The 23,543-nt window shown below is 52.9% G+C and overlaps 2 protein-coding genes across 4 annotated transcripts; one reads left to right on the forward strand and one right to left on the reverse strand.

Moving 5' to 3' along the window:
• Positions 1 to 94: 94 nt before the first annotated feature.
• Positions 95 to 6,408, forward strand: LOC140645411 (E3 SUMO-protein ligase ZBED1-like). Of its 3 annotated transcripts, none has more exons than XM_072848805.1 (4): positions 95 to 687; positions 934 to 1,070; positions 1,320 to 1,471; positions 1,645 to 6,408. In XM_072848805.1, the coding sequence occupies exons 3-4, from the start codon at positions 1,333 to 1,335 to the stop codon at positions 3,675 to 3,677; spliced, it is 2,172 nt and encodes a 723-aa protein (XP_072704906.1). In that variant the 5' UTR covers positions 95 to 687; positions 934 to 1,070; positions 1,320 to 1,332; the 3' UTR covers positions 3,678 to 6,408. The 3 variants fall into 3 exon arrangements, with proteins under 3 accessions (XP_072704906.1, XP_072704908.1, XP_072704905.1); XM_072848807.1 differs by having other exon boundaries at positions 95 to 470; XM_072848804.1 differs by having other exon boundaries at positions 95 to 1,070.
• On the reverse strand, positions 5,689 to 21,936 carry ZNF541 (zinc finger protein 541). Its single transcript, XM_072848809.1, has 16 exons — positions 21,812 to 21,936; positions 21,329 to 21,710; positions 19,872 to 20,109; positions 17,008 to 18,676; positions 15,572 to 15,630; positions 14,247 to 14,406; positions 13,505 to 13,672; positions 12,440 to 12,758; positions 11,537 to 11,600; positions 10,665 to 10,807; positions 10,086 to 10,189; positions 9,185 to 9,260; positions 8,592 to 8,680; positions 7,996 to 8,136; positions 7,001 to 7,182; positions 5,689 to 6,650 (listed from the first exon to the last, which is right to left on the reverse strand). The coding sequence occupies exons 2-16, from the start codon at positions 21,624 to 21,626 to the stop codon at positions 6,464 to 6,466; spliced, it is 3,897 nt and encodes a 1,298-aa protein (XP_072704910.1). The 5' UTR covers positions 21,627 to 21,710; positions 21,812 to 21,936; the 3' UTR covers positions 5,689 to 6,463.
• Between the last annotated feature and the right edge of the window lie 1,607 nt (positions 21,937 to 23,543).

Raw genomic sequence — 23,543 nt, forward strand, 5'->3', positions numbered from 1 at the left:
GCTGGAACCCGCAGCTCAGCCTGTGTTAGCGACGGGGGGGGGGGGGAGAGGGTCCTGAGGGAGGCGGGGGTCAGGCGAGCGTCCGCAGCCCCGCTGGCACCGCACTCACCGAGGGGCTATCGCGCTGACATCACAGCCGTCGCGCTGACATCACGGTTGTCACGCTGACATCACTGAACTACTTGACAGCGTAGCAGGGCTGGCACCGTTTCTCCCTGAGCTGAAGCGGTAGTGACAAGGGAGAAGCAGCGGCCCGGAGGGGTCAGAGCCACGCTGGCGACTCCTCCTGAGCGGCACTTAACGAAGGCCCGGCTAATTAGCGGGGGCCGAGCGTGGGGATTGGCGCCGCGGCCCTCCCGCCGCTACCGACCACCGCCATCCACCGCAGGAACTTTTGAGAGGAGCCCTAGATTAATTACTTCCCGGTGAAAGGGTAGCGCTCCGGCTCCCGCATCCCCGCTGACGAAGGCGTGAGTATTTAACGAGGGGCCGGTCATTAACGATCTCCTCATCTCCCCATCCAAGCTACGTTCGGCATGTGCCGGATGTAACGCCGACAGCCGGCAGCGTTCGGCAGCAGGGGAGGCGAGACGCTCGCCGGCAGAGCACGTCAGCCAACGGAAAACATTTTTGGGGCGGAATCCCCTGAATACGGCACCTGCCCGCGGCTGGGAAGGCGACGGCACGGTGAGCTCCGGCACCGTGACCCCCCGGCAGAGCCTCCGCTCACCGCGTCACCGAGTTCACACCACGGCGGCGGTGCGACAGAGATGAGGGGGAGGCCGGGGGGAGAGGGTCTCCCCCCAAAAGCCAGACACCGCCCCGAAACCCCTCGGCTTGCCGCCATCGGCCGTGGGAGCCGGCATGGGCCACACTGCCCGGCGCGGTAAAATCCCGGTGCCCTCCGCGGGAAGCTCACACAGGTTTTTATAGAGGTGAAACAACCGGAGCCGCCGTCACCGTGACCTCAGCGGTGCCTCGGGGGGCTCCTCGGTCAGCCCTCGGCCCGGCAGCGCCGGTGCCGCAGCCTCCCACCGTGTCTCCTCCACCCTCGCGCCGGCGGAGAGGAGGTAAGGAACGGCGCGGCAAGCCTTCTTTCTGGGCGCGTGAGGCAGAGCCGAGGCGGCCGTGGTCTTTGGGGAGGAGGAAGAGGAGAGGAGGAGGAGGAGGAGGTGGTTTCCTCCTTGCCGGACTATTTCGGCAGCGGCTTTACGCCCCGCCGGCGCGTCCCCGGGGAAAAAGAAGCGGTTACGAAGCGGCCGGACGGTCGCGGTGAAGAGCCGCCGGCCTTATTTTAACGGTCCTTATCTTTCCACCAGCGTGGAAAAGTCCATGGCAGGTGTAAACTCCACCAGAGCGTCTCAGTTCTTGCAGAAATGCGTTAAGCCGGAGGAGGAGGACGGAGAGGCGCGGCCGAAGGAGGAGGCGACGGAGGAGCCACCTCTCCCTCTCCTCCCGCGGTTGGTACAAGGTACGAGCGCCTTTCGGGCTTCATTTTTTTTTTTTTTTCCCCTCAAAAGTGGAAACGGCGTGAAGGCGGTCGGCGGCAGCGACCGAAGGGCGCTTCTGGTTGAGGACCGGGCCCGAGGGGAGGGTTGGAATTACAATCGTAGAGGCTACGTCGTGTTGCGTTTGTCTCCTCAGAGGAAACGCCGATGGTCTTCAACACCTACAACATGGCTGCCACCAACCTCGGGCCCTCGTCCAGGAGGAAGAGAGAGAAAGGCGGCGGGCAGGACGGCACGAGCACCGCGCTCTACGTCGACCGGCGCAAGTCCAAGGTGTGGAACTACTACACCAAGCTGGGAGACGCCTACGTGGAGTGCAACGTCTGCAAGAAGCAGCTCTCCTTCCACAACAGCACCACCACCATGCGGGAGCACCTGGTGAGGAAGCACAGCATCCGCGACACCTTGCTCTCCCAACTCAAGGACGACCAGACTTCCGAATCCGACTACGCGGCTCAGGAAAACGCCGTGAAACGCTCCCGGCAGACGACACCGGAAAGCGGTCTCTACCACGCCGCGTCCTGCTCGGAACCCAGGACCGACGTGATCCTGGAGCTGGTGCTGGAGATGATCTTCCGTGACCTGCACCCTCTCTCCCTGGTCAAGGACAAAGGGTTTGGGCTCCTCGTCGGGTACCTGGAGCCGAATTTCGCCCTCCCGTCGCCGGTGCAGCTCTCCAGCATGCTGTGGCACCGGTACAACGTGGTGAAGCAGCACCTGGAGCGCTACCTGCAGACGGCTCAGGCCATCGTGGTCTGCGTGGAGTTCTGGGTCTCCCAGCTCAACCAGACCTACCTGACCATCACCGCCAACTTCATCGACGGGGAGTGGCGGCGGGCACGGTGCACCATGGAGACGCAGCAAGTGCACGAGGAGGAAGAGGAGGGCGGTTTAGGGGAGAAGCTGTACGCCGTCCTCTCCGAATTCGGCTTGTCCAGCAAATCCGTCTTCTGCGTTATGCACGACAGCCCGCAGAGCACGGCGGCGAACTCGCGGCAGCTGAAGAACGCGTACGGCTGGAGCAGCTTGTGCTGCGCCGCTCGCACCCTTCACCTCTGCATCAAAGCGGGGCTGGAAGTCGAGCAGGTCCAAGAAGCCCTGAGCATCGCCCGCGGCATCGTCAGGTATTTTCAGCAGGATGCAAAAGCCACCTGCTCCTTGAACAGCAAGCTAGAAGCCATCAACAAAACCAAGCTGAAACTGGTGATGGACGTGGGCTCTCGCTGGATAACCACCATCGAGATGTGCGAGAGTCTCTTGGACCTGAAGTGGGCCATCATGTCCGTGCTGGAGGAACACCCCAAGGGCACGGCGGCTGTCCAGAACTTGGCCGACCACCAGTGGAAGCTCCTGCAGGACCTGGTACCGGTCATGAGGACCATCAAGATCGCGACGTCCTTCCTGCGCGAGGAGCAGAACGCGTCCGTATCTTCCCTGATGCCTTGCATCCACGGGATCATCGCCGCCGTCGGACAGCAGTCGGAAGAGGCCGGCGCCGTCATCAAGAAGGTGGTAGGCAACATCAGGGCAGAGCTGACGCAGCGCTGGGGGTTATCGGAGGATGAGAAGGTGCTGGGAAGTCCAGCTGTTATCGCCTCTTTTTTGGACCCGCGCTTCAAGGAGATGAGGTTTCTCAGCCCCAGCCTGAGGAGCGAGCTGCACAAGAGAGTCAAAAGCATGCTGTCGCAGCTTTTCAGCCACCAGTCCCCATCCGCTACCCAGCTTTGGACGCCAAACGCGGATTACAAAGCCGAGGGCGGAGACGCGCCGTCCGCTCACAAGGACAGATGCCCGAGCACCCCGTCACAGAGCATGTACGACATCCTTTTGGGGAAGGACCCCACGGAGAGCATGCCCGAGATCCACCAGCAACTGGAAAACTACATCGTGGAGCCGCTCTGCAAGCGCAGCACCAACCCGCTGGACTGGTGGAAGAACAACGAGCATCGCTTCCCGGCCGTGGCGCGGCTGAGCCGGCAGTACCTCGCCATCCCAGCGACCGCCGTGCTGCCCGAGCAGGCCTTCGCCGCCAGCGAAAGCACCCTGGAGCATCGGCGAGCCGTCCTGGCGCCGGAGAACCTGGACCAAATTCTGTTCTTGCATCAAAATTTTGACTTTTTAGAATCGATGAGAAACAGTAACGAGACCCGGAACAGAAACCTGCACTGACAGGAGCGGAGGCGGGCGCGTGGAGCCCTGCCGTGGGTCAGCCGGTGCTCGACTGACGTGCGGGGTTTTCAGTCACCCGTCTACGGCAGCGGCAGCCAGCGCCAAGTATTTTTCCAAACTCCTGCCTACACCTTTTTGTCATCGCTTTGGCAACCCCCGTGGTGAAGAGCGAGCTCAGGAGGAGGTGTGAACACGCCGCCTTCCAGCACTCGCTTTCTCATCCTCCACGGAGCCCGCAGTCCCAGCTTTATTCCTCGGGCTCGAGGAATTCGCTCTGTTCTCAAGATCTCTGCTCATCCCTGCCTACAGCAGAGCCACCCGGGGCGCACACCTGAGCGCCTGGGCCAGACCTAAAGCCCTGAGGGCATCCTCAAGCTCTTTTAAACTCAGGCCCGAGTGTTTTCCAGACGTGAACAGCGCCGAGCGCGGGCAAGCCGGGAGTTAAGAACAGGCTTGGACAGGCGCCGAGCTGCCAGCGCAAACACAGGCGCGGTGACATCGATGTCCCACGTGGATACAAGACGCGGGCGTGCCAACACTACTAACTCACCCACAAACAGGGCGTTACTTGACCACAGGAGGGGAGCTCGGAGGGCGTTGGGGCTCTGGGGAGCTAAGGGGGCCTGGGTCAGCGTGTTCCCGTCCTGCAGCAACGGGGCAGGGATAGCGAGGGCGTCCCGTCCTCACGGCTGGCAAGGAAGGGGAAAACGTCCACAAGATACATCGATACATCGACTTAAACTTGACATCACCTCTGGGTTTTCCTCTGGGGTACGAGTTATAATTGTAGCAACTCTTTAGGAAGCAGAGCTCAGTAATTTAACATGCGTATATAATTAAGAGTGCTCAGTGCTGCAACATCCCACTTTTTTTTTTTTTAAAAGGAAACAGCCCCGTTTCCAGCTTTGCAGCTTTTTTTCTGTTGCGTCGCTGCTAAAACGTTCAGTCCTCACAGCCGCTTTCCCGTCTGCTGGCAGGGCTGCTGCCGACTTAAATGACCACAACCGAAAGGCCTGCCTTCGTTTTCGGAAGGCAGCTGGCTTCCCTTTGGAATCATAAGGGAAAGATATGATTTCCCTTTGGAATCATAAGGGCTGGATAAAAAAGTTCCTTTGACTTTTTTTTTTTTTTTTAAATACAAGCAACAAGAAGCAAAAGGATAAGGTTCGCACCCACTCTGCGAAGCCTCCTTCTGCTTTGGGTAAAGGTCCTCGATGCCCAGACCTGAAGATTTGTCCTTTAAAGAGACAAGGGGACTGAAACACAGGTTGGTTTGTACCGGACGTGAACACGAAGCCGTGAAAATCTTGCGGCCCGGCAACAAAAACCAAAAGCCTTTTATCCCTCCTGGTATAATGACAGCGGAGACAAGACCCTTATTTATATTTCATTCATTGAACTAATCAACCCCCCCATTTTCACCACCAAAGGCAGCGTAGCGAGGCAGCGTTACTCACGCAAACACACACCAATCGGCGCAGTAGCGCACAACGGGGCACGGTACTTTAAGTATCGTGAAAGGCTAACGCTGATGCCACTAGCTAGCCACGGTCAGACAGGTTTAACCGCCCCGATTCTCCCACCACGTCCATCCCTGCAGTGCCCGAGCGCTCCCCGGTGGTAAAACAAACCGGGGAATGCCGCCACATCGCAGGCAGCTCCCGCTCCGTCCCTCGCAACAAAAGCCAGTACCTTGTATTTGGCAACAGCAGAATAGGGAAACGTTTGCGTTTGGACTGGAAAGAGAGCGAAGGAGCTTCGAAGCCGCAGCCCGGCGTAGTCCCCAGACCCTGCCGGTTTGCCGTCTCAAGCTTTAACTTTCAAGATAGTTTTAGGAATAATAAGGATCCTTCCTTACACCCCCCTGCCCACCCACCGAGGGACTGGGCCTGTGGAAGCGGGGGCCCGGGTTCTGCTTTCGAGACCGATGTACGCGTAGCACGCCGCGTTCGCGCCGCCAACCAAGCGTAACGAGTTTTGCTTTAATTATTTAATTATTTGTAGCGTAACCAGAAAGAGCTGTCCAAGAACTTTTACATCTGCTATTCAAGAACCCAATTTAATGAGCTAAGTAGAAAGCGCGTTAAAAAAAAAAAACACCCACCCTTACTCGGATCAGAAGAGCGCTGTGTTTGATCCGAAATGCTGTGCATGACTATCACTTCATGGCAAAACAAAGTATTAAACCCGATGACCATTTCTCCGTGATTTTCCCTGTTCTGTTTCTTTCTACCACCACCACACCCCAAAACCGATTGCAAAAAGCAAGGGCCAAGGGCACCCAACTTTTGTTTCACATGGAGGCAAAGGACTTCTTTAAACAAAAGCAGAAGTCAAGAGCTTCCAGCACGTGTACAACAGCCATTTTACAGTCAGGAACCACTGCCTATTTTCCCGGCCATACGTAATTGTAACTCAACGCCAGGCACGCACGCTCCATTTAGCGCCCGTCTTTGCAGTGTCGATACAAGTAAGGAACACTCAATGCCTTCACGTGTCTGTCAAACTCGACACCAGCCATTGGCGCTAACTGCTGAGAAAACCCAAATAAATTTTTAAAACACACTACACACACAAAGTTGCGGCTTTTCCCCCAGAAACCCTTTAGCAAACGTTCTCCGCGGCTTCGCCAAGCGCTTTTCCACGGCAGGAAAAGCTGAGGCGGTTTTTCAGCATCGGAGCGAAGAGCGGGGGCATCCCCGTGTCCTCTAATCCTCCCCAGAGCTCAGCCACTGCCCCGATGCTAGAGGAGGTTTACGTGTTTTTCTAAACAGAGAAAACGAACCTCAGTGGTACTCTGAAGTCCCAGTTTCCCAGTTACCGTTGGAGGAGGTCAGCAGCTGGGTTTCTTCCATCTTTGCCTCACTTTTAAAATGCTTCAAGGGCCGTTTGATCTCCACAAGAGGCTCTACCTGCTCCTGCAGGCGATGGCTTTTCATATGAGCGTTCCTACCTTTTACCTTGTCAAACACCCTGGAAGTTAGAAAACAAACGGGGATTTTTATTTTTTTTTTCATTCGATAAACACCGTTAAACCAAGCTTCATTATTTCGACTTTTGTGAGTTTCTGTACGTTTCGGTGCGTGGCGAGACACAGTTCCACTGCTTCGCCCTGCCGGTACCCCTGGCCGCGTGGGATGGCAGTGGTTAAACAAGAGAGATCTTTGGGTTGAAAGTCAAACAAAACGGCAAGAAGGCCGAGGAGCAGGGGTAACCCAGGGCTGCCCCAGCTCCGCTTCCCCTCCGCCCCCTGGGTGGCTTTGACAGTTTAAATCAATTGTAGCCAAAAGCAGCGGGTTTCTCAAGCAAAGATTAATAACTACCTTTCACACTCTCTACACGGAAACACACCCCGACCCTCTGCAGTGCCAGCCTGGTACGGAGACTCACGGGGACCGCAGGAGGGACTGCCCGTGCTGCGGGGCATCTTTCTGTAACTCCTCTGCTTTATCTTCATGCCGTCCTTAGGCAGAAGACGGTGCCTCTTCTTCGGGCTGCAAACAGCCTGTAAATCAGAGCGCCTTCGTTAATTTTGCCTTCTCTTCCGAAAGGTGGATAGCTAAAGCAAAAATTCGTTCAGCTTGACAAATCTGAATTGCCCAGGCTGTTAGAACCATTACATCCAGCACAAAACCATCTCTCAGCCCAAGCCTGCCCAGGTGAACTCCTCCCAACACTAAACAGGCGAAAACCCGCTGTAATTCGACGGTGAGGGTGGGGGGGCAAACACAGCCCTTGGCAGAAAAACCCCCTCATTTATACTACCCTAAGTGGAATAGCGCTTTCCTCCACAAAACTCCCTACAACAGGTCTAAGGCGTAGAATTACCGAGCACTGAAGTCAGACCGTTACCCAGCTCCTACCACACAAAAAAAATATTCCTGTGAACCAAATTCCTCTTTACCGGCAAGGAACGTTCTAGCGATCCCCCTTGCAGAGCCACGTCACCAGCAGTTCCTTTTACGGAGCACTGGGACATTACAGAATATCCCTGAAAATCACCAGCGACAAGTTTAAGGCGAACAGGATTATTAATGTTAGTAAGTAGTTGGGAATTATCTTATTTAAGTGTGCTGGCACCCGCGCCGGTTAACAAATACTGTCTGTAAAGAGGAAGAGCACATTTTAGGAATGGCGCTAACTACGGAATAGTGCTTTGTCGTTGCAAAGTTATCCTGCAGAATAAGTTTATCGAAGCAGTGGCAGAATAAAACCAGGCCCTCTCCCTGAGCAGCATCTGCTGCACCCTTCACAGGGCATCGGCAGAGGGTTTCATTGAGGAGCAGCATCTCGCACAAACCCCCGGCAGTTTTTCTACCTTGTCTTCAGTCTCTTCCACCTCATCCTTGTCTCTCTTGACCTTTTTTTCTATTACTTGAGCTCGACTGTAGCCAAATTTAATTTTTTTTTTCCAGATATAGTAATATTCAACACACTGGGACACATTCTTAGTCTGAATCTATTGCGAGAAAAACAAAAGGAATCTATAACTGAGATACTGTAGCAAAGCATTTAAGGCACAGACATACAACAAATCCATTTTTCTTTCCTCCGTTCTCTCCGGTTATCGCAACGCACCGTACGGGCATGATCGGACAGAAAACAAACCTTCCTCTTCTGAAAAGGCTGTGGAGAAGCGTTGGAAGGGCAGAACCGTACGTTCCACGCAGGCGGTCAGTGTAACATTTAATTGTTATTTTAATCTCTCTGGTATTTTGCACCAGAGGTATTAAATATTCTGTTGTAGCTATACATGAGGGCAAATAACATCTTGTGCCGGTGGCTTTTTAGCATTAAGAAGCAAACACCAGGTTTCAGAGAACGGGACTCCAACACACAATTCAAAATAGGACTTTCTGGGTTCAAACTGTCAACGCTAACAGCCCGAGGTCCACCTCGGTCTAACGGCCTTACCTTCTTCTGTATCAGGTAAAAATCCTTCTTGTGTACACAAAAAGCCTTTTTAAACAACTGCTTCTCGAGAGGCGTCCACGTATCGGAACCTAGGAACAGCCAGCAACACGCAAACTGTTAGATCGCTGATGGCCCAAGAGAAATCAGCACAATTTATTATTCACGTATTGACGTCTCTCCTCCTTCAGAAAGCAATTAGCAAACACAGCAGGAAATTCGTTAGCAATAGCAGTTATTACCGCCGGCAGATGAGCCCTGCACGCTGTAACGCACGGGCACAACTGAAAGGAAGAGCGCACGGCAACGAGCATTTGGCATTGCCACATTTCAGCGTGCTTCTCCCGTTGGGTGTCACTGCAGGGCAGCGCACATTCAAGCGGCAGGTTGAAACGCAAGAACAAGGCATTCCCCCATAAAAAAGCACCGTAAACAGATTAAAATGAAGCGCTTTGCTACTACCTTCCTTGCCCCAAAGAGCACGAATCATTGTTCACACATTTTTTAAAAGAAACTCTGTAAATCAGAGTACAGGAAGGGAACGCCAGTATCTGTTCGCATTCCAGGTGAAGGAACAAGCTCTACTTCCAGTTTACCTGCGTAACGATAATTAGCCAGAGGATGGGATTCAGATTTCTGAGGCGCCCCAAAAAGCAGCATCTCCAGAGCCTCCTGCAAGGTTTAATATAAAAAGACTTTAGATTCCCCCTCAGGAGGGGCAAAAAGGTAAAGTCTTGCTTTCAGCTATTTCACTACTTCAGTGATTCAGTCCACTGTAGGAAGATTTTGCTCAACGCTTAGCAACAGTGCTTCGGGATCACCTCAGCCCGCTGGAGGTTATGGAAATATTTCCTCAAATCCACACGTTTTAAGAAAACAGAAGCTCAGGAGATCTCCGGGGACCAAGCTGGGGACCCCACCTCCAGGAGAAGATCTCTCTCTGCTGGAGTCATTCTCGGCCCGTCCCTGCCGCAGCAGACGTGCTCGTAGAGCCTCCTCGTGGAGACGCAGCGTACGCCCGGTCCTTGGCTACGTTTGAGCGTTGTTAAATCCCTTCTTCAAAGAAGAGGGAGCAAAGCAGACCCACTCGGGGCTTGGCCAGGATCAGGCTGGAGGCGTTTGCTCGGCAAGGAGCGCCTAGGGACGCTGCAGTTGTCAAGTACAGGATGTTTATCTAGAGCAGACCACGGGTTTTATCTGATGTGGCAGTTCTTTCGCTCCTAGCGTTTGGGGTAGCAGTACTTTTATTCTCCAAATTGTCACAGAATTTACGAGAGACAAAACAAGCTCTTATTTATACACCAGGAGAGGGTCTGCGATCCCAAGAGACGTTAACACAGACCGCGGCAACAGGCAGCACGCAAGAACTCTGCACGTTCAGCCAAGAGACCGGATTCCAGTGTGTGGAATAGAAAACTCAGAGCAACTCCCATCTTGCACCAGTAACAAAGGCTGTCCTAGTCCGTTATTCATTACGATCAAACAGCGGCTTCTTACCAGAACGCTGCCTCGTGCTTCATGCAGGCAATGCAAGGCTAGCTCCAGGTTCGTTCCTCCCCCCGGCATGACGCTGGAGCAGGCCATGTTGAGCAGTTCTGTTACTACAGACGCAAGGAAAACCAAGAGAAAGTCAGTTTCCGTCAAGAAAGGAGAAAAGGTGCGATACAAGAGAGGGAAAACAGGACAAGCGCAGCAAGTGCAGACTGGAGACCAAGGCTCAGAAAAAAAATGTCCCAACTACCCAGGTATCGCTGTCTCTGCCTTAAGAACAGCCTCGGGACCACGAACTCCAGAGGCAAACCTCCCCTCTTCCAAGGTCGCTGCAGGTGAGGTGGGACAGATACAAATGCCCCTCATCATTTCTCATGGAAGATGCTACTGAGAGCGTAACAGTTGTTAGCTGTTCACTCTTCTACCAGAACCGAGCAATCTCCTTCCCTCTAACACTGCCACGTGCGAAGGTGGTCAAGGAAAGAAGGGGGAGAATCTGAACGTACAAAAAGCTGCTGTGAAAACGTGGACTTTTTGAACCCTGGCATCTCGGGGGCGGCCTTGGAAGAAAAGCATTAAAGAAACCTCTGTCCTGTGTTTCCGGGTTACTTGCGATGTCTCCCCAGGGCTTCCACACCAACGATGCTGCCTGTTCGTCCTTTTCCAAATGCGATCGATCCCGGAGGTTCGGTACCTCTGCCTGAAATCGACTTCCAACGTTGATGTGCCTAAAGTAATAAGAAAAAGGAGGTGAGGAAGGCAAGCTGTGAAGGCAGCCAGCACGACAGCACGCAGTTACGCACACGCACGCTTAGGAAGAGGGGACGTGTGACGAGCAAGGCTCAGCTGTAATAAACACGGTACGTATGCAAGACATTTCCCAGCAAAGCATGACTAGCTCTCCTCTAACAACTTTCACAGTCACTTCTTGGCCCTAACATCATCACCGTGCTGTCCCTGGAATCCTTTTGCCCCCCAGTCAATCAAGAAAGTTTGTTCTCCCATCCTCAAGACCTGACAAAATTTGTGAGGCTCTCTTTGCAACTCATAGCGAGCGGCAAGAAAAGAGAGGAGGCTGCGAGCACGGACAAAAAAGGACATCTGAACACGGTGCAGGACGAGGGAGACGGGCGTCTGTCTTTATGACGCCAGCCTAACTGGTAAATGAAGCCAGTACTTCACTGGGATAGTGCTGGGCATCTCGTTGCAGCTTCATTCTGGCCAGCACGTGGTATCACCTGGCCAAAAAACCGCGATCGATCTCACCAGCAACGCAGGACAACGAGAGAGTCAGCCAAGCAACGGGATCGTGGGAGGGAGAAGGTCAATGTCACCTCCGAAGGCCCGCACAGCCCACGCGCTTGGACCAGCCACACACTAGACTGCCACACGGCAGTTCCCTCATCACCCATTTTCCAAACGTTTGCCGTTATCCTAACTGCTGTGCCATAACTCACGGCTGAATGCTGATTTTGGTGTTATCCTTCATCAGACAAAATCCAAAGTCCCTGTCCATTCTGCCTGAAAGAGACAAAAAACCGCTCAAGATAAAAATCATTCTGCCGAGAGCGTCCTTTAGCCTTCCCTTACATCATCGTCGCAAACCGCTAACGATTCTCTCGGCATTCCCCTCGTTTTGGTGAAATTGCTCACTTTGGAAGCTCTCGAGAGGGACCATCGGGATACAATTTCACCCCGGGTCCAAAGTCGGCCGCGCAGGGACCGAGCGGTTCTCTATTTTTTATAAGCAAAAGCCAGTATCGGAGCAAAGCCCCGGAAGGCTGTTTACACCCCCTGTTCCACACCAGGAATCACAAAGTCAAAGTCACCTACTTCTATTTTTCAAAGCCTTCTTTGGAAGGCACGAGCAGAGCTGGGGCCTGCCCATGGTCATAGGCACAACTCCTCGACTCGGCTGCGGTCTCTCAATAAGTACAGACGACAAACCACCGAGCAGAAGCCAAAGCCGGAGGAAAACCGCGTTCCCTGGGCTGCTGCCTGACACGCAGCTGCCTGCTGCAGCGTCTTCAGCAGTTTTATGACAGGATCGTTTGGGTGTAACCACTACGTGTTTTCAATACTTAGATTAAGATAAATTTTTACCACAAACAGGTACAATAAAATCAGGTCATCGGTTTACGAGTAACTTAAACTGCTGCATGTGGACATCCCTGTTTCCACTGGCCTGCATACAACGCAGTCATTTACCCTACAGGAAAGTGGACACCATTTTAATTTACAACCTATCTTGGGGAAAATGACTGCGGGTCGGTTTTCCGTTCTTGCAGCCTGTGCAATAGCCAGCTGGATTCCTTTCCAGCTCTATTATCTGTTGAGTGCAGACATTAGGATTTTATTACCTAATACAGCACTGAACAGCTGGTTGGGATCACTGTTAGCAGAGGAAGAGCAGAGAGTGCTGAAATAGAGGCCTGATCCTTCCCGTACGGGGCTGAGCATCGGCGGTGGCGTGTAAGGGGAGTGCTGGAACAAGTCTCTCAGCAGATGATCCACCAGGAACACGGGCGAACGAAGGTGACTCTGGTAACATCCTCCCACCCCGGGCTGGGCTTCAGGGGCCGGCGGCAGTGGGATAAAAAGGGATTTTGGCCTCTTTCCCTTTTTCTGGTGCAAGGTTTCTTTGAGGTCCTTCCCATCCAAGCTGTCCTTTTCAGTAACCTGGACAAACAATCCCAAACAAACCGTCAAAGCCCCGTTTCTCACGGAAAAGCAGCGGAACAAGTTCAAGGCACTTGAAAAGATACAGAAGGAAGCTTGAAATTGCATAGGATTTTTATCTGGTTTTCCTCTAGACTCTCGGCGTCAGGATTTATTATTCCGAGCTCAGTAATGACCACCCAAGCCCAAAACTGTGTGAGGAGTGCAGCCAGAGGACCCTCTGCTCTAGTCCTTACTCGCGTAGATGGCTCTGGGGAAGCCAACAGACACTCTCATGAGAACAAGAACTGTTGAAAAGAACCCTCTGCAAGTTTTTTTTGTAGTCAGAGAAAGAAGTAAATTCTGAAATAGTCCTGAAATTCTTTAAGCCACCTCGAGTATTTTCCTAGGCTTTAATGCCAAGTGTCTGTCCTGCCTCGTACTGTTGATACTTCCCACGTCACCTTTTATTTTCATGCAACTCAAGGTGATTAATGGGTTAACTATTTCCAATAAATTACTGGGACGGACCCTGGAACCTTCACCGAGTCCATTACTGTCGGCATCACCACCTAGTCCACTACTGCGGTGTTATTTGAACATCACTCGGGGGATTTAAGGGAGCCATAACGCTAAGCTGCTGACCGAGCCAGTGAAACTCGCACGCTGGTGACCCGTTGCTCAAAGAATCGATTCCAGCGCAGTCGGCTAACTAAGGTGCTATCGCGAAACCGTTAAAATACTCGAGGAATACAACCGCCACCCACCTCGTTCCCTCCTTGCGAGTTTGCAGCCGTCACCGGCACGGAGACAGGAATCACCAGAGGAGCCACTGTGCCGTCCTCTAAAGGCACCTCGGGTTTTAGGGGACAGTTTCCATCTCCTGCTGCCTCCAGCAACAGTTTCCGAGCGTTTCCATCTCCTGCGTCGCACACCTTACCACAAACACAAGCAAGGGTACGAGGTGTATCTTCTGGCGTCAGCCATCCGAGGACGTCAAAGCGCCTCACAAACTATTCTTTCAAGTCACTTCCGAATGGTTTCTCCATTACATAAAATAATGATGACAATAAGAGCTACTACGCTGAAGAAGCTTCTCTAAGCGCAACGTAATTTAGCCAGAGCCCAGAATAGGAATCCTGATGGCACCAATTCCTTATTTTTGCAAAGCTGAGCTCCCAAGTTCACACTATCAGCTAGAACAGTGAGGTTTACATTTTGCACTCAGGCTTCACAGCTGTAGAGTAAGGAACGTTGCTGGAAATAGCAGCAGCTTTCAAAATAGTACAATTATTCGAGAACGCCCGCTACGTAACACCCACTCAAAGGGCTTCGACAGCACCGTGATGCCGGATCCCACTCTGGTACTCATCTGAATTCTCGGGACAAAGGGCGAGTTGCTCCACACCTTTTATCTCCACGCACTACAGGCAGGTTTTAAAGAACCCCCACGACCTTAATTCCAATTCCTGTTCAATACAAGCACGGAGGGATTCGGTTTCCCTTTACCTGCTGTTCCTCCTTCCTTTGTGGCAAATGCCATTGTTCACCAGGAAAACACCCGCGGCTCTCCAGACCGTTCTCGGTGTAAAACAGCTGACCGCAGCTCTTGCGGAGAACGCCGCTTTGGCAGTCGCCGCCATCAGTAGAAGCAGCAGCGGTCTTACTGCTAAGTGAAAAATCGAGATAAAGGGATGGAAAATGAACGTTATGAAGTTGAACCACTTTTAAAAACAAGAAGGTAATCACTATCGACGTTAGAGCCATGCTTGCATTTCCTGCCGTAGAGCTCATTTCATGTCTAGTTGGGAAATCTCTGCGGTTCATTTGGCAGCAAAAGATGTTAACTAGAGAAAGCTCCCCGGCGGGACGTCAATCACCAGCATTATAACGACACAGCCTCAATAAGAGATGCGGTTAAGACACCTTCTCTTTGGAGTGGTCACAGGAATTGTTAATTGGACAATTATTAAAAATTCAAATGGACAATTACTTTCAAAGTTACAGACATCGCTTTCTAACTGTGACACCAAAAAAGAACGACCCGCGTGAACAACTCCAGGAGCGTTTTTCTTCCACACCACGCATTTCGTACAGCGTGGAATTTCTGAAAGATCCCATTTCGCCAATGGAAAAACGGATCGTTTGTGGGCAGCTCCCCCTCGTGATTTACGTACAGGGAAAACACCAGAGGTGTGCGGTCCCTGCGCCAAAGGCAAGTGGCAATTACCACAGAAGAGGGAAGCATGTTTATTTTCTCCAGCTGAGAGAACGCAGTCACAAACTCACTCTAAAAAAAATAATTAACCGTAAAATTAGCTAATCGCTTTTAAAACCTCAATGCAGGGCCTGCCTCCACGATTATAATGCGATACAACTCTTTACAGGCAGACTGCTCACCAGGAATGCGGTGGAGAGTGAAGCCCGTACCCCCGCCAGCCACCTGGAAAGCCTTCGACGAGGTGAATCCCTTAACGTTATCCCAGATTTCCGTTGCTTTACTTTCCTGGTGAACTTTTGGCCTTTTATTGTTGTAACACGTGAAAAGAACAAGACTGGTCCTTCCTTACTACCTCCTTCGTAGTCTTCAACATTTCACTCAAGTTACCTCCCTGTCACGCTTCAGTTGCTGCACGAGTTTTATGACTGCGAGTTAGAAATCGGGTCGAAAGCCTTGTGGTTCTAATTTATTAATTAGCACAATCGAAAGCTAGCCAAATGAAAAGGCTATGTTAAATCTCAACCCCGGGGGAAGAGAAGCGTGCCTGTCTAGGTGCTAACACGCGCTCCAGAAAACCACCACCACCCTCACAACTTCGGCGCAACCTGCTTACCACCCAGCTGATGAGTTTTCTTCCTTCGCTGCGTGAGTGAGGCTGTAGATGTTTCCACCCTGCAGTTAAAGAAACAATAATCAAAAGCAGATGTTACTCTGCCTGCAAGTAAAGCTTTAAAATATAGTCATTCCGTCTTCAAAAATAAAAGAAATGGAGTATCTGAGCTGTTTTCTCCAGGAAAATAACACTTTGCACTTGCACAGCAAAGCAATGCTCATTAACCGAACTCATGGATCTGCACGGTCATCAATAAATACTCCTTGTGACACTTCGATACACGCGCACGCTGTAAGCGCACAAGCGAACGGGAATCCCCGTTTACACAACGCGATATCAAACTGCGTTATTTCCATCGCAAGCTGCACGCAGGGGCGGCCACGCTCTGATTCCTCGGCCACGCGTGGTTCCCGTGCCACGTGCCCGGCTCCAGAGCTCCGGTGAGGCGGGGAGGACGGGATCATCCTGATCCCCAGCTGCTGCTGGCATCGACTCTGCTAACGCCAGGCTGGCAGATCAACAACGGGCACTCGGGAGCAGGACGGGGACGCGCTCGTGTCCCGTGCATCACCCAGGCTCCCAAAAATCTCCCGGGGTTAGAGGAATGGAAATCTAAGAGTCCCCTAAGCCACTGGATTTCCCACCTTGACCGCTGAAGTAACACCCAGAGCGTCTTTTTGAGGAGCCAGAAAGGAAAGGGGAGCAACACCGCCTGGGTTTAACCTCAGCATGTTAGCAGTCCTGGGGGCTGCCGGTCCCCTTGGCCCCAGGCGGGAGGCAGCAGCAAGCCCCTCGGGACAGGGCAAGGTGTTTTCATACCTGCGTGTGAGCCTGACATCCAATTACTAACCAAAAAGCACTTAAACCAGCCCCAAACTTCGGAGATATTGAGTCTCCAAAACAGCCGCAGCACATTTATCCGTAACGCGAGCTTCCACACTCCCCTCAGTTAACATACTTTGACTTTGACCTCCAGAGACTGATCTCTAAAGGTGAGCAGCTCCTCTAGGTTGACTCTCAATCTCCCCGCCCTCCCACGGGCAGCCAGACACCGATTATTCCCACTCGAGAACGTGGTTTCCCTTTCATGGGCACCGAGCTCGCTGAACATCGCAGCTTTCGATTATCATTGACCTGTGCACAAGCCCGACCAAGCAGCCGGGTGAAAGGCTATGTATCACGTTACTAAATATCCCAAGACTTGATCTCGTTAAATTATTTCTAAACCTTTGGCACTGGATTAATTAGTTAATGGTTTTCAGAGCACTCTGGAGGTGTCAAGTGCTGCGTAAGCGCTAAGTACTGTTAGTGGTGAATCTAGAGCCGTCTACGCTAATAAAAAGCACTTAAAAGAGCACAGGAAGAGAGTAAACGGCTCCCAGACACAAACTCAAATAACAGATGGCTAGAAGTGAAGAGAGAGCACGCTGACGTACTTGAATCCTGTTGAAAATGGTCAGCCTGCGCGTGCCCCCAGCCGCGGGAGCCGGCGAGAAGGACGCCATGGCTACCTGACTCGGGGGAGCCACGCAGCTTGGCCCAAACATCAGCTTCTCCCTGCGGACAGCAGGCAGACGCCAAGAGCGGCCAGCGCCCGCCGGCGGTTTCCCGCCTGCTGCCGTGCTGTGATCTTTACTCTTCTCTTTTTTAAATGCAGAAGCCTTGTTTTCTAGCTGATTCGACCTCCCGGAAGAGCGGCTTCCCACGGCACTTCCAGGCATTGCATACTGGAGCTGCCTAGGGGCACAGGAGTCTCTTAATCCCGCGTATTCTGTCACGGGGGAGGGAAAGGCAGGGGCTGCCTGCGGTCCTTGTTTCTCCCCGTCTGACGAAACGCCCTGGAACCGGGGTACGGTCTTTTGCAGGTATGCAGAAGGGTCGTACTCCGTCAGATGGGGAGCCGAGGGGGGCGGCTGCTGAAACCCTGCTTGGAGGGAGTTTGCCGGCAGGTGCTCGGCCCCGGGAGCCACCCGTGGGGACGGAGCCAGCGCCTGGGCATGAGACAGGACCTGCTGAGACTCGGTGACCACCTGGAAGAGCTGCTGCTGCACCTGCAGCGGCTCCAGGCAGGCAGCAGGCTCCTGGGATTTTGGGAAGAGCTGCCTGGTCTCGCTCTGCAGCACGCCATACTTCTGAACCTCCGGAAAACTCAAGTCCCCGGCGTTTTCCCATGGGTGGAAGTCCTGGGTTTTCCCCGACTGAAAGGCTTCCTCAAAACAACCAAGGGTCGACTCACTCGGCGCGTCCTCTTCGGCCTTAAAAGGTGCAACAGGGAAAGACAAAGCATCCAGACACTCGTAGGCGGCTGAGAACGTGCGGGAAGGTCCAGCTAACCCCTCTGAAACACCCTGCGCTGCAACAGGTGGCTTGCGAGCAAGGCAGACGCTATTCCTTTTGGGTTTAGCACAAACCGGCACGTTCCTTATCCACTGAAAGTTACCGCTCAACTGGTTTGCAGACGGCTTCTGCCCTCTGAACACAGGAAAACAGGGCAGGGCGCTGTTGGGATAACACTGCAGCTCCGAGGGGAGCGGGGCTTCTGAAATAAAAGACCTACCAGTCCGATCGGTAACTACATTCTCGCCCGGCGCAATCACAAACACGTTGCCAGGATTTATCACGGCACAGACGTTGGAAGAAGCGGCGCTCTTTGGGCAAGAGAGGCGATCCTTCGATATATCGTCTCCCGCCACCTCCGAAAGTCCGTTGCTGTTAGATGCAAGGCAAGAGGCCTGGCTTGCTGGGGAGGAATCCGTCAAGGCAACACCCGCCTGCTCTGCGGAGGACAAGGCAGCCGAGGGAAGCTTCGGATTTGCAAAGCTGTTCACGACACACCTCAGCAGGTCTCTTTTGGGTGGGAAAGAGCCGGATTCTGAGGGTGCAGTCAGTCTGTCTGCCGATTTCCCGCTGCCTTGGATATACGGACCGGAAAGAAGCGGGGATTCCCCCCTGGCACCTTCCTTAGGAGCCTCCTTCGAGCCACACAAGCTGTGCTGCAGTTCGTAATGCCGGCGCAGCGAACGGTGATCACAGTAACTCTTGTCGCAGTCTCGTTCTGGGCACACGAAAGGTTTTACTTTCTGATGCGTCAACATGTGCCCGCTCCTGCGGTGATCAAGAGAAGAAAACATTGCGTATTAGCGTTTCCGACTGAAAAAGGAAGGCATTCTGCACCTAAGCTACTGCGGCTCTTGCACTCCTTCTGTTTAGTACAGTTCTCCTCAAGGCAGAGACACTGCACGGGACATAAATCAAAGCAGAATTTGGCCTCTCTTCAGAAGAGGTTCACTAAAGCACCCTCAACTGCTTTTCCCACTGCGACGCGGAACAATCCCACTCGCTCTATCACCATCGCTGGCCTCTCTCCGGAAACACGACTCAAAAGGGATCCGAAATCCTCCCCGAATCCAGGAGGATCTCCCCAGCCTATCAGCCCCCCCTGCACGGTAAGGACAAAGCAAATCAGAACCCAACTCAGAAGGGACATCAACCCATGTTCTGCCCGCAAGCGCGCACAGCGATGCCAGTCGGCACAAGCTAAAGGCTGGTTACAACCCTCTCTTGTTTTAGAGTAGAAAACGGTAGGGCGGCAGAGAGAGAGAAAAAATTAGGCAGGCACGTTACCTAAACCAGCAAGAAACTGGCTGTAAAGTTGCAGGCTGTCACTTCATAAAGGCACATTTTAGGTGAGAATAGGTTTGTTAGCAACTGCTCCGGCCTAACACAAAGCAAAACGGTGTTTCACTTAGCCCCTGACTACCACCGCCAAAAACCGGACCTACAATAATCTGCTGGGGTTTCCAGAGCTTTTCAGAACTCGTAATAAAAGCTTTACAGCACCAGGCAGCGTAGGATTCCGGGCAGCGGTTGCATTGATAAGCAATCTTTCACAACAGTTCCTAGAAGAGCGGCTGCCAAAAGTCAGAAGTCGACTCTCCAGTGACCACCTTCCACACGATTTCCCCCAAGCCAGCCATCAGACAGGAGGGGAAAAAAGAAGCCAAGCTGCTGTGGCAGGGCTCGGTAGCACAGATTTTTCTGCAGCTGGACAGAAAGACACACTTTTGAGGCTTTTCCTGCGCCAGCCCGCTCTGGGAAATTCAAAGCTAATTTGCATCTGCTAGGGAAGTGGGTTTGTAACCTAACGTCACAACGTTTGCCAGCCTGAAAACACGACAAAGACTAACACATGCTGTAACTTCTGAAATGGGAGAATAAAGCACCGCAGGAGCCAATCTTATTTATATTTGGGAAAGACCGCAGCAACTCTACACGCTTTTAGGGGAGAATGCCTACGTACAGGTGGTCCGGCCGCTTAAAGGCCTTGCTGCAGATGGCACAGACGTGTTCCCGTTTCTGGCTGTGGGTCAGGCAGTGTTTGCTGAGAGCGCTGGCGCTGCCAAACACCTTCCCGCAGCAGCTGCAGCCCGGCAGCGAGGGCTGAGGAGAGCCGAGGGCATGCCTTCCTCTCCCCGCAGATCTGCCTCCTCCTCCTCCTCCAGCCTCCTCCGGCCCCGTCGGCGTGGGAAGCCCCGGCTCTGAAGGGAGGGAGAAAGCGATATCCTCAGGTTACTCTTGCGACAACACACTTCCCCCTTTAGTACTAATAAAAATGTCTCTTTTTATAACTCTTCTGTTGGAGGGCTCTGGCCCCTGAGTGTGACGACTGAGTATCTGCACAGAAACGAGGAGGAACGTCCCACAAACCTGCTCCACCCCTCACAATTTGCAGCTCTGGAGCTGCTTTGTTTCCAGGGTTCTCCACAAACGCCTAAACCCATGTCCCACCCTCGCCCAAGTTCTGTCCTTTCCCACTTCGGACCTCCTCCTAACGAATTTTACCATTTTGTCCTCTTTCTGAGGAAAGGAGGGAGAGAACGAGATAAAACCTACCCGCTTTGTTCAAGGTATCTTATCTACAGCAATTTGCCTAGGTGATAACCCGGTCACTTCCCGCTGGATTGGACTTTGGGAGGCAATCCAAGGTTCCCCACCCAGTAGGAAATGAGCCGTTACAAGCTGTTATTAATTGGCCAATCAGCAGAAATCAGGCCCCAATTCTTAGGAGAAAGTCTCATTTTCTTACTCCAGCGCTGCTAGTTACCGATTTTCATTTGTTTTGTTTTCAAGCCACCCAAACAGGGCGTGCTTTTATATACATTAGCAATTAAGTCATCCATTCCCTCCAGAAGAGCCTTTTACTAACGGCGCTCTCCTTCCAACGGCAGACCTAGAAAAAGCCCATTCTGCTTAATCCATTTCACAAAGAATTTGAAATGCAGAAAGAATTAAACAGAACGTCTCTTCTCCGCTCGAGGGAAAGCCAGTAATGTAGATGTTTGCAATGTAGTTAGCAAATCTATCATTTTAATGCCTTCGCATTTTCCATTTCCAGCTGGAGAGCAGGTTGCAAGGACTCTTGGAAAAAGAAAGAAAAACAAAACCTATTCCTGTCTAGGGTGTAATTTTAAGAAAACAGGACAGAAGTGAAATTCCTGTCAGAGAGAGGTGTTATAATTATCATCATCTTCTACAGCTTTATCAATTTGAACGTCATTTTACAGGTAAAAGGCAACAAGAAACATTTTCAAAGTGCTTACTGATTAAAAAAATCCCCACATATCCACCTCTTTACCCCAAAAACATTGCCACGTAATGGACTCCGCCACCTATATAAAGCTACTAAATAACTCCGGCTGCTTTCATCCCTAAGTCACCCTTCAAATTGGCAGAGAAGGCAGAGTCCAGCGCGCTCACCGTGCTGCGAGGACCCCGAGTCAGACACGTCAAGGAGCTGAACAGAGCCGCAGGCCTTCGCCGGGTACAGAGAGAGCGTGTTTAAATCGGCCTCCAGAGCATCGCTGCCCGCATCCGCAGCTGGAAGGCCAGGCACCGCGTCCAAGCCGCTCAGCCCCGTGTACATCACGTCTTTGGCATTTAGGCACAAATCGTGGTCGAGAGCCTCGCTACAGACCAGCCCCTGGCTTTCGGAAAAGCCAGGGAGGTGCATCTCCAAATGAAATGCGTTCTCGTCGTCGAAGGGGTACTGGTCCATGCCCGCCGCCGACCTTACGGCCAGTTAAACAGGGCTTCGTTTCCACCTAAAGCAAAACTCGAGGGCGTGAGGCCAACGAGCCTCCTAAACAAAATGTAAAAAGGAAAAGTTAAATCAGATTTGATGTTACTCACCAGACCCTAACCAGTACTGCAACCAGGCTATCGATCCTACATCAACCATACCTTATCGGAGAAGGAAACAGAAGTATCTCGATTCCCGTTGCAAACACAAGGCATACCCCTGCCTTCTGAAGCAGAGCAGGGCTGCTGAGACCCCCCAGGCAGGCTTGGAGGGCTGGGGAGTAGAGTGGGGCTGGGGGTGAGAGGGGCTTTCCCTGAGGGAAACGCTGCTCCTGGCCTTGTGGGAGGCTGTGGGGCCACTCTAGGGCTGGGGATGAAGGGGGCTTTCCCTAAGGGAAACGCTGCTCCTGGCCTTGTGGGAGGCTGTGGGGCCACTCTAGGGCTGGGGATGAAGGGGGCTTTCCCTGAGGGAAACGCTGCTCCTGGCCGTGCAGGAGGCTGTAGGGCCACTCTAGGGATGGGGCTGGGAGTGAAGGGGGCTTCCTCTGACAGGAACGCTGCTCCCAGCCTTGCAGGAGGGCCAGAGCTTGGGGTGAGGGGGGGCTCCCCTGAGGAGAGTGCACGGGGACGAGGGAGGCGGGGGCTGCCCCAGGGCCGGGGCCTCTCCTCGAGGGGAAGGGGCTCCAGCCGCCCGTGTGGGGCTGCCCGGGAGCCTGAGGAGAGGAGGAAAGGAGAGGAAAGGAGGAGAGCGGGGGGGGGGGGGCCCTCACCAGCGCGGCCGCCTCACCCGTCGTCTCGCGCCCCTGCCCTTCCCGCCCGCCGCCGAGCGCATGCGCGCCCGCCGCGCCTCGTGGCACCGCCCCGCCCTCAGCCCCGGGCGGCTGCGCGCGGCGTCACGTGACGGGGAGGGGGGGGGTGCTGGGGCGGGAAACGGGGGGCGGGAAACGGCGGGCGGGAGGGGAGTGGAGGGCGGCGCCATTTTGTTGGAGAGGAGGGAGAGGGAAGGGGTGAGAGATGGGTGGGCTGGGGGGAAGGATGGTGTGGAAGGGGAGGAAAGGTGTGTGGAAGGGGAGGAAAGGTGGGGGTGTGGGAGCGAGTTTGTGAGAGGGGAGTAAGGGAACGGGTGTTAGCGTGGGGGGAGAGGTGAAGGAGAGGGGGCTTGGAGGGATGCGAGGCATCTGTGAGAGAGGTGGCCCCGGAGGGAGGTGAGTGGAAAGGGTTGTGTGTGAAATAAAGGCTTAAGGAAAGTAGGGGATGGTGAAAGGGGGAGGTTTGGGTAAGAAATAGGGGGGTAGGGTTTTGGTGGGCATGGAGGGAGATGGGGGGGGGGGGGGCTTGAGGAAGGGGCTGGAAATATGAGTTATGGGGCAAAGCTGAGGAAGGAAAAGTGTAGGAAAGGACTAATCTGAGTATACGGTTTTAGCTGAGCTTTGAGTAAAGAATGCCCAAACATGCCTTTTGTCGGGACATTTTGCAGGCTGGCTTTGGATAAGTTATTTACCCAACTTGAATGTTCCCATGTGAAATGGGAATATTGCTTCACAGGATAGCCATTACCTCTCAATAAACGGTGGCTGTAAAACACCAAGAAACCCTGTGTTCAAAGTGAAAAAAGGTAGGGCATTGCAGTTCATCAGGATCTCTTTAAGCACCATCTCTGAGTTATTTTCAGTACCTTTCTGTTTTTTTCCCCTGCTATTTATTCCTTTCATGTTATGATTTTAAGGAAATTACTTTGGTTAATTTTAGCAGGACGTCCTTCTGTCCCAGGACGAGTGCTAGGCCATCGCTGCATCCTTAATTCTGATAATGCTTTAACTGTACCAGTGAAAAAGCTCTATTATCAGCATTATGGTCTCGGTCTGGCTGATGAAGCAGCCGTTGGGAGTCACCT

This window comes from Ciconia boyciana, chromosome 33 (genome assembly GCF_034638445.1).
Source record: "Ciconia boyciana chromosome 33, ASM3463844v1, whole genome shotgun sequence".
Classification (NCBI taxonomy): Eukaryota; Metazoa; Chordata; class Aves; order Ciconiiformes; family Ciconiidae; genus Ciconia; species Ciconia boyciana.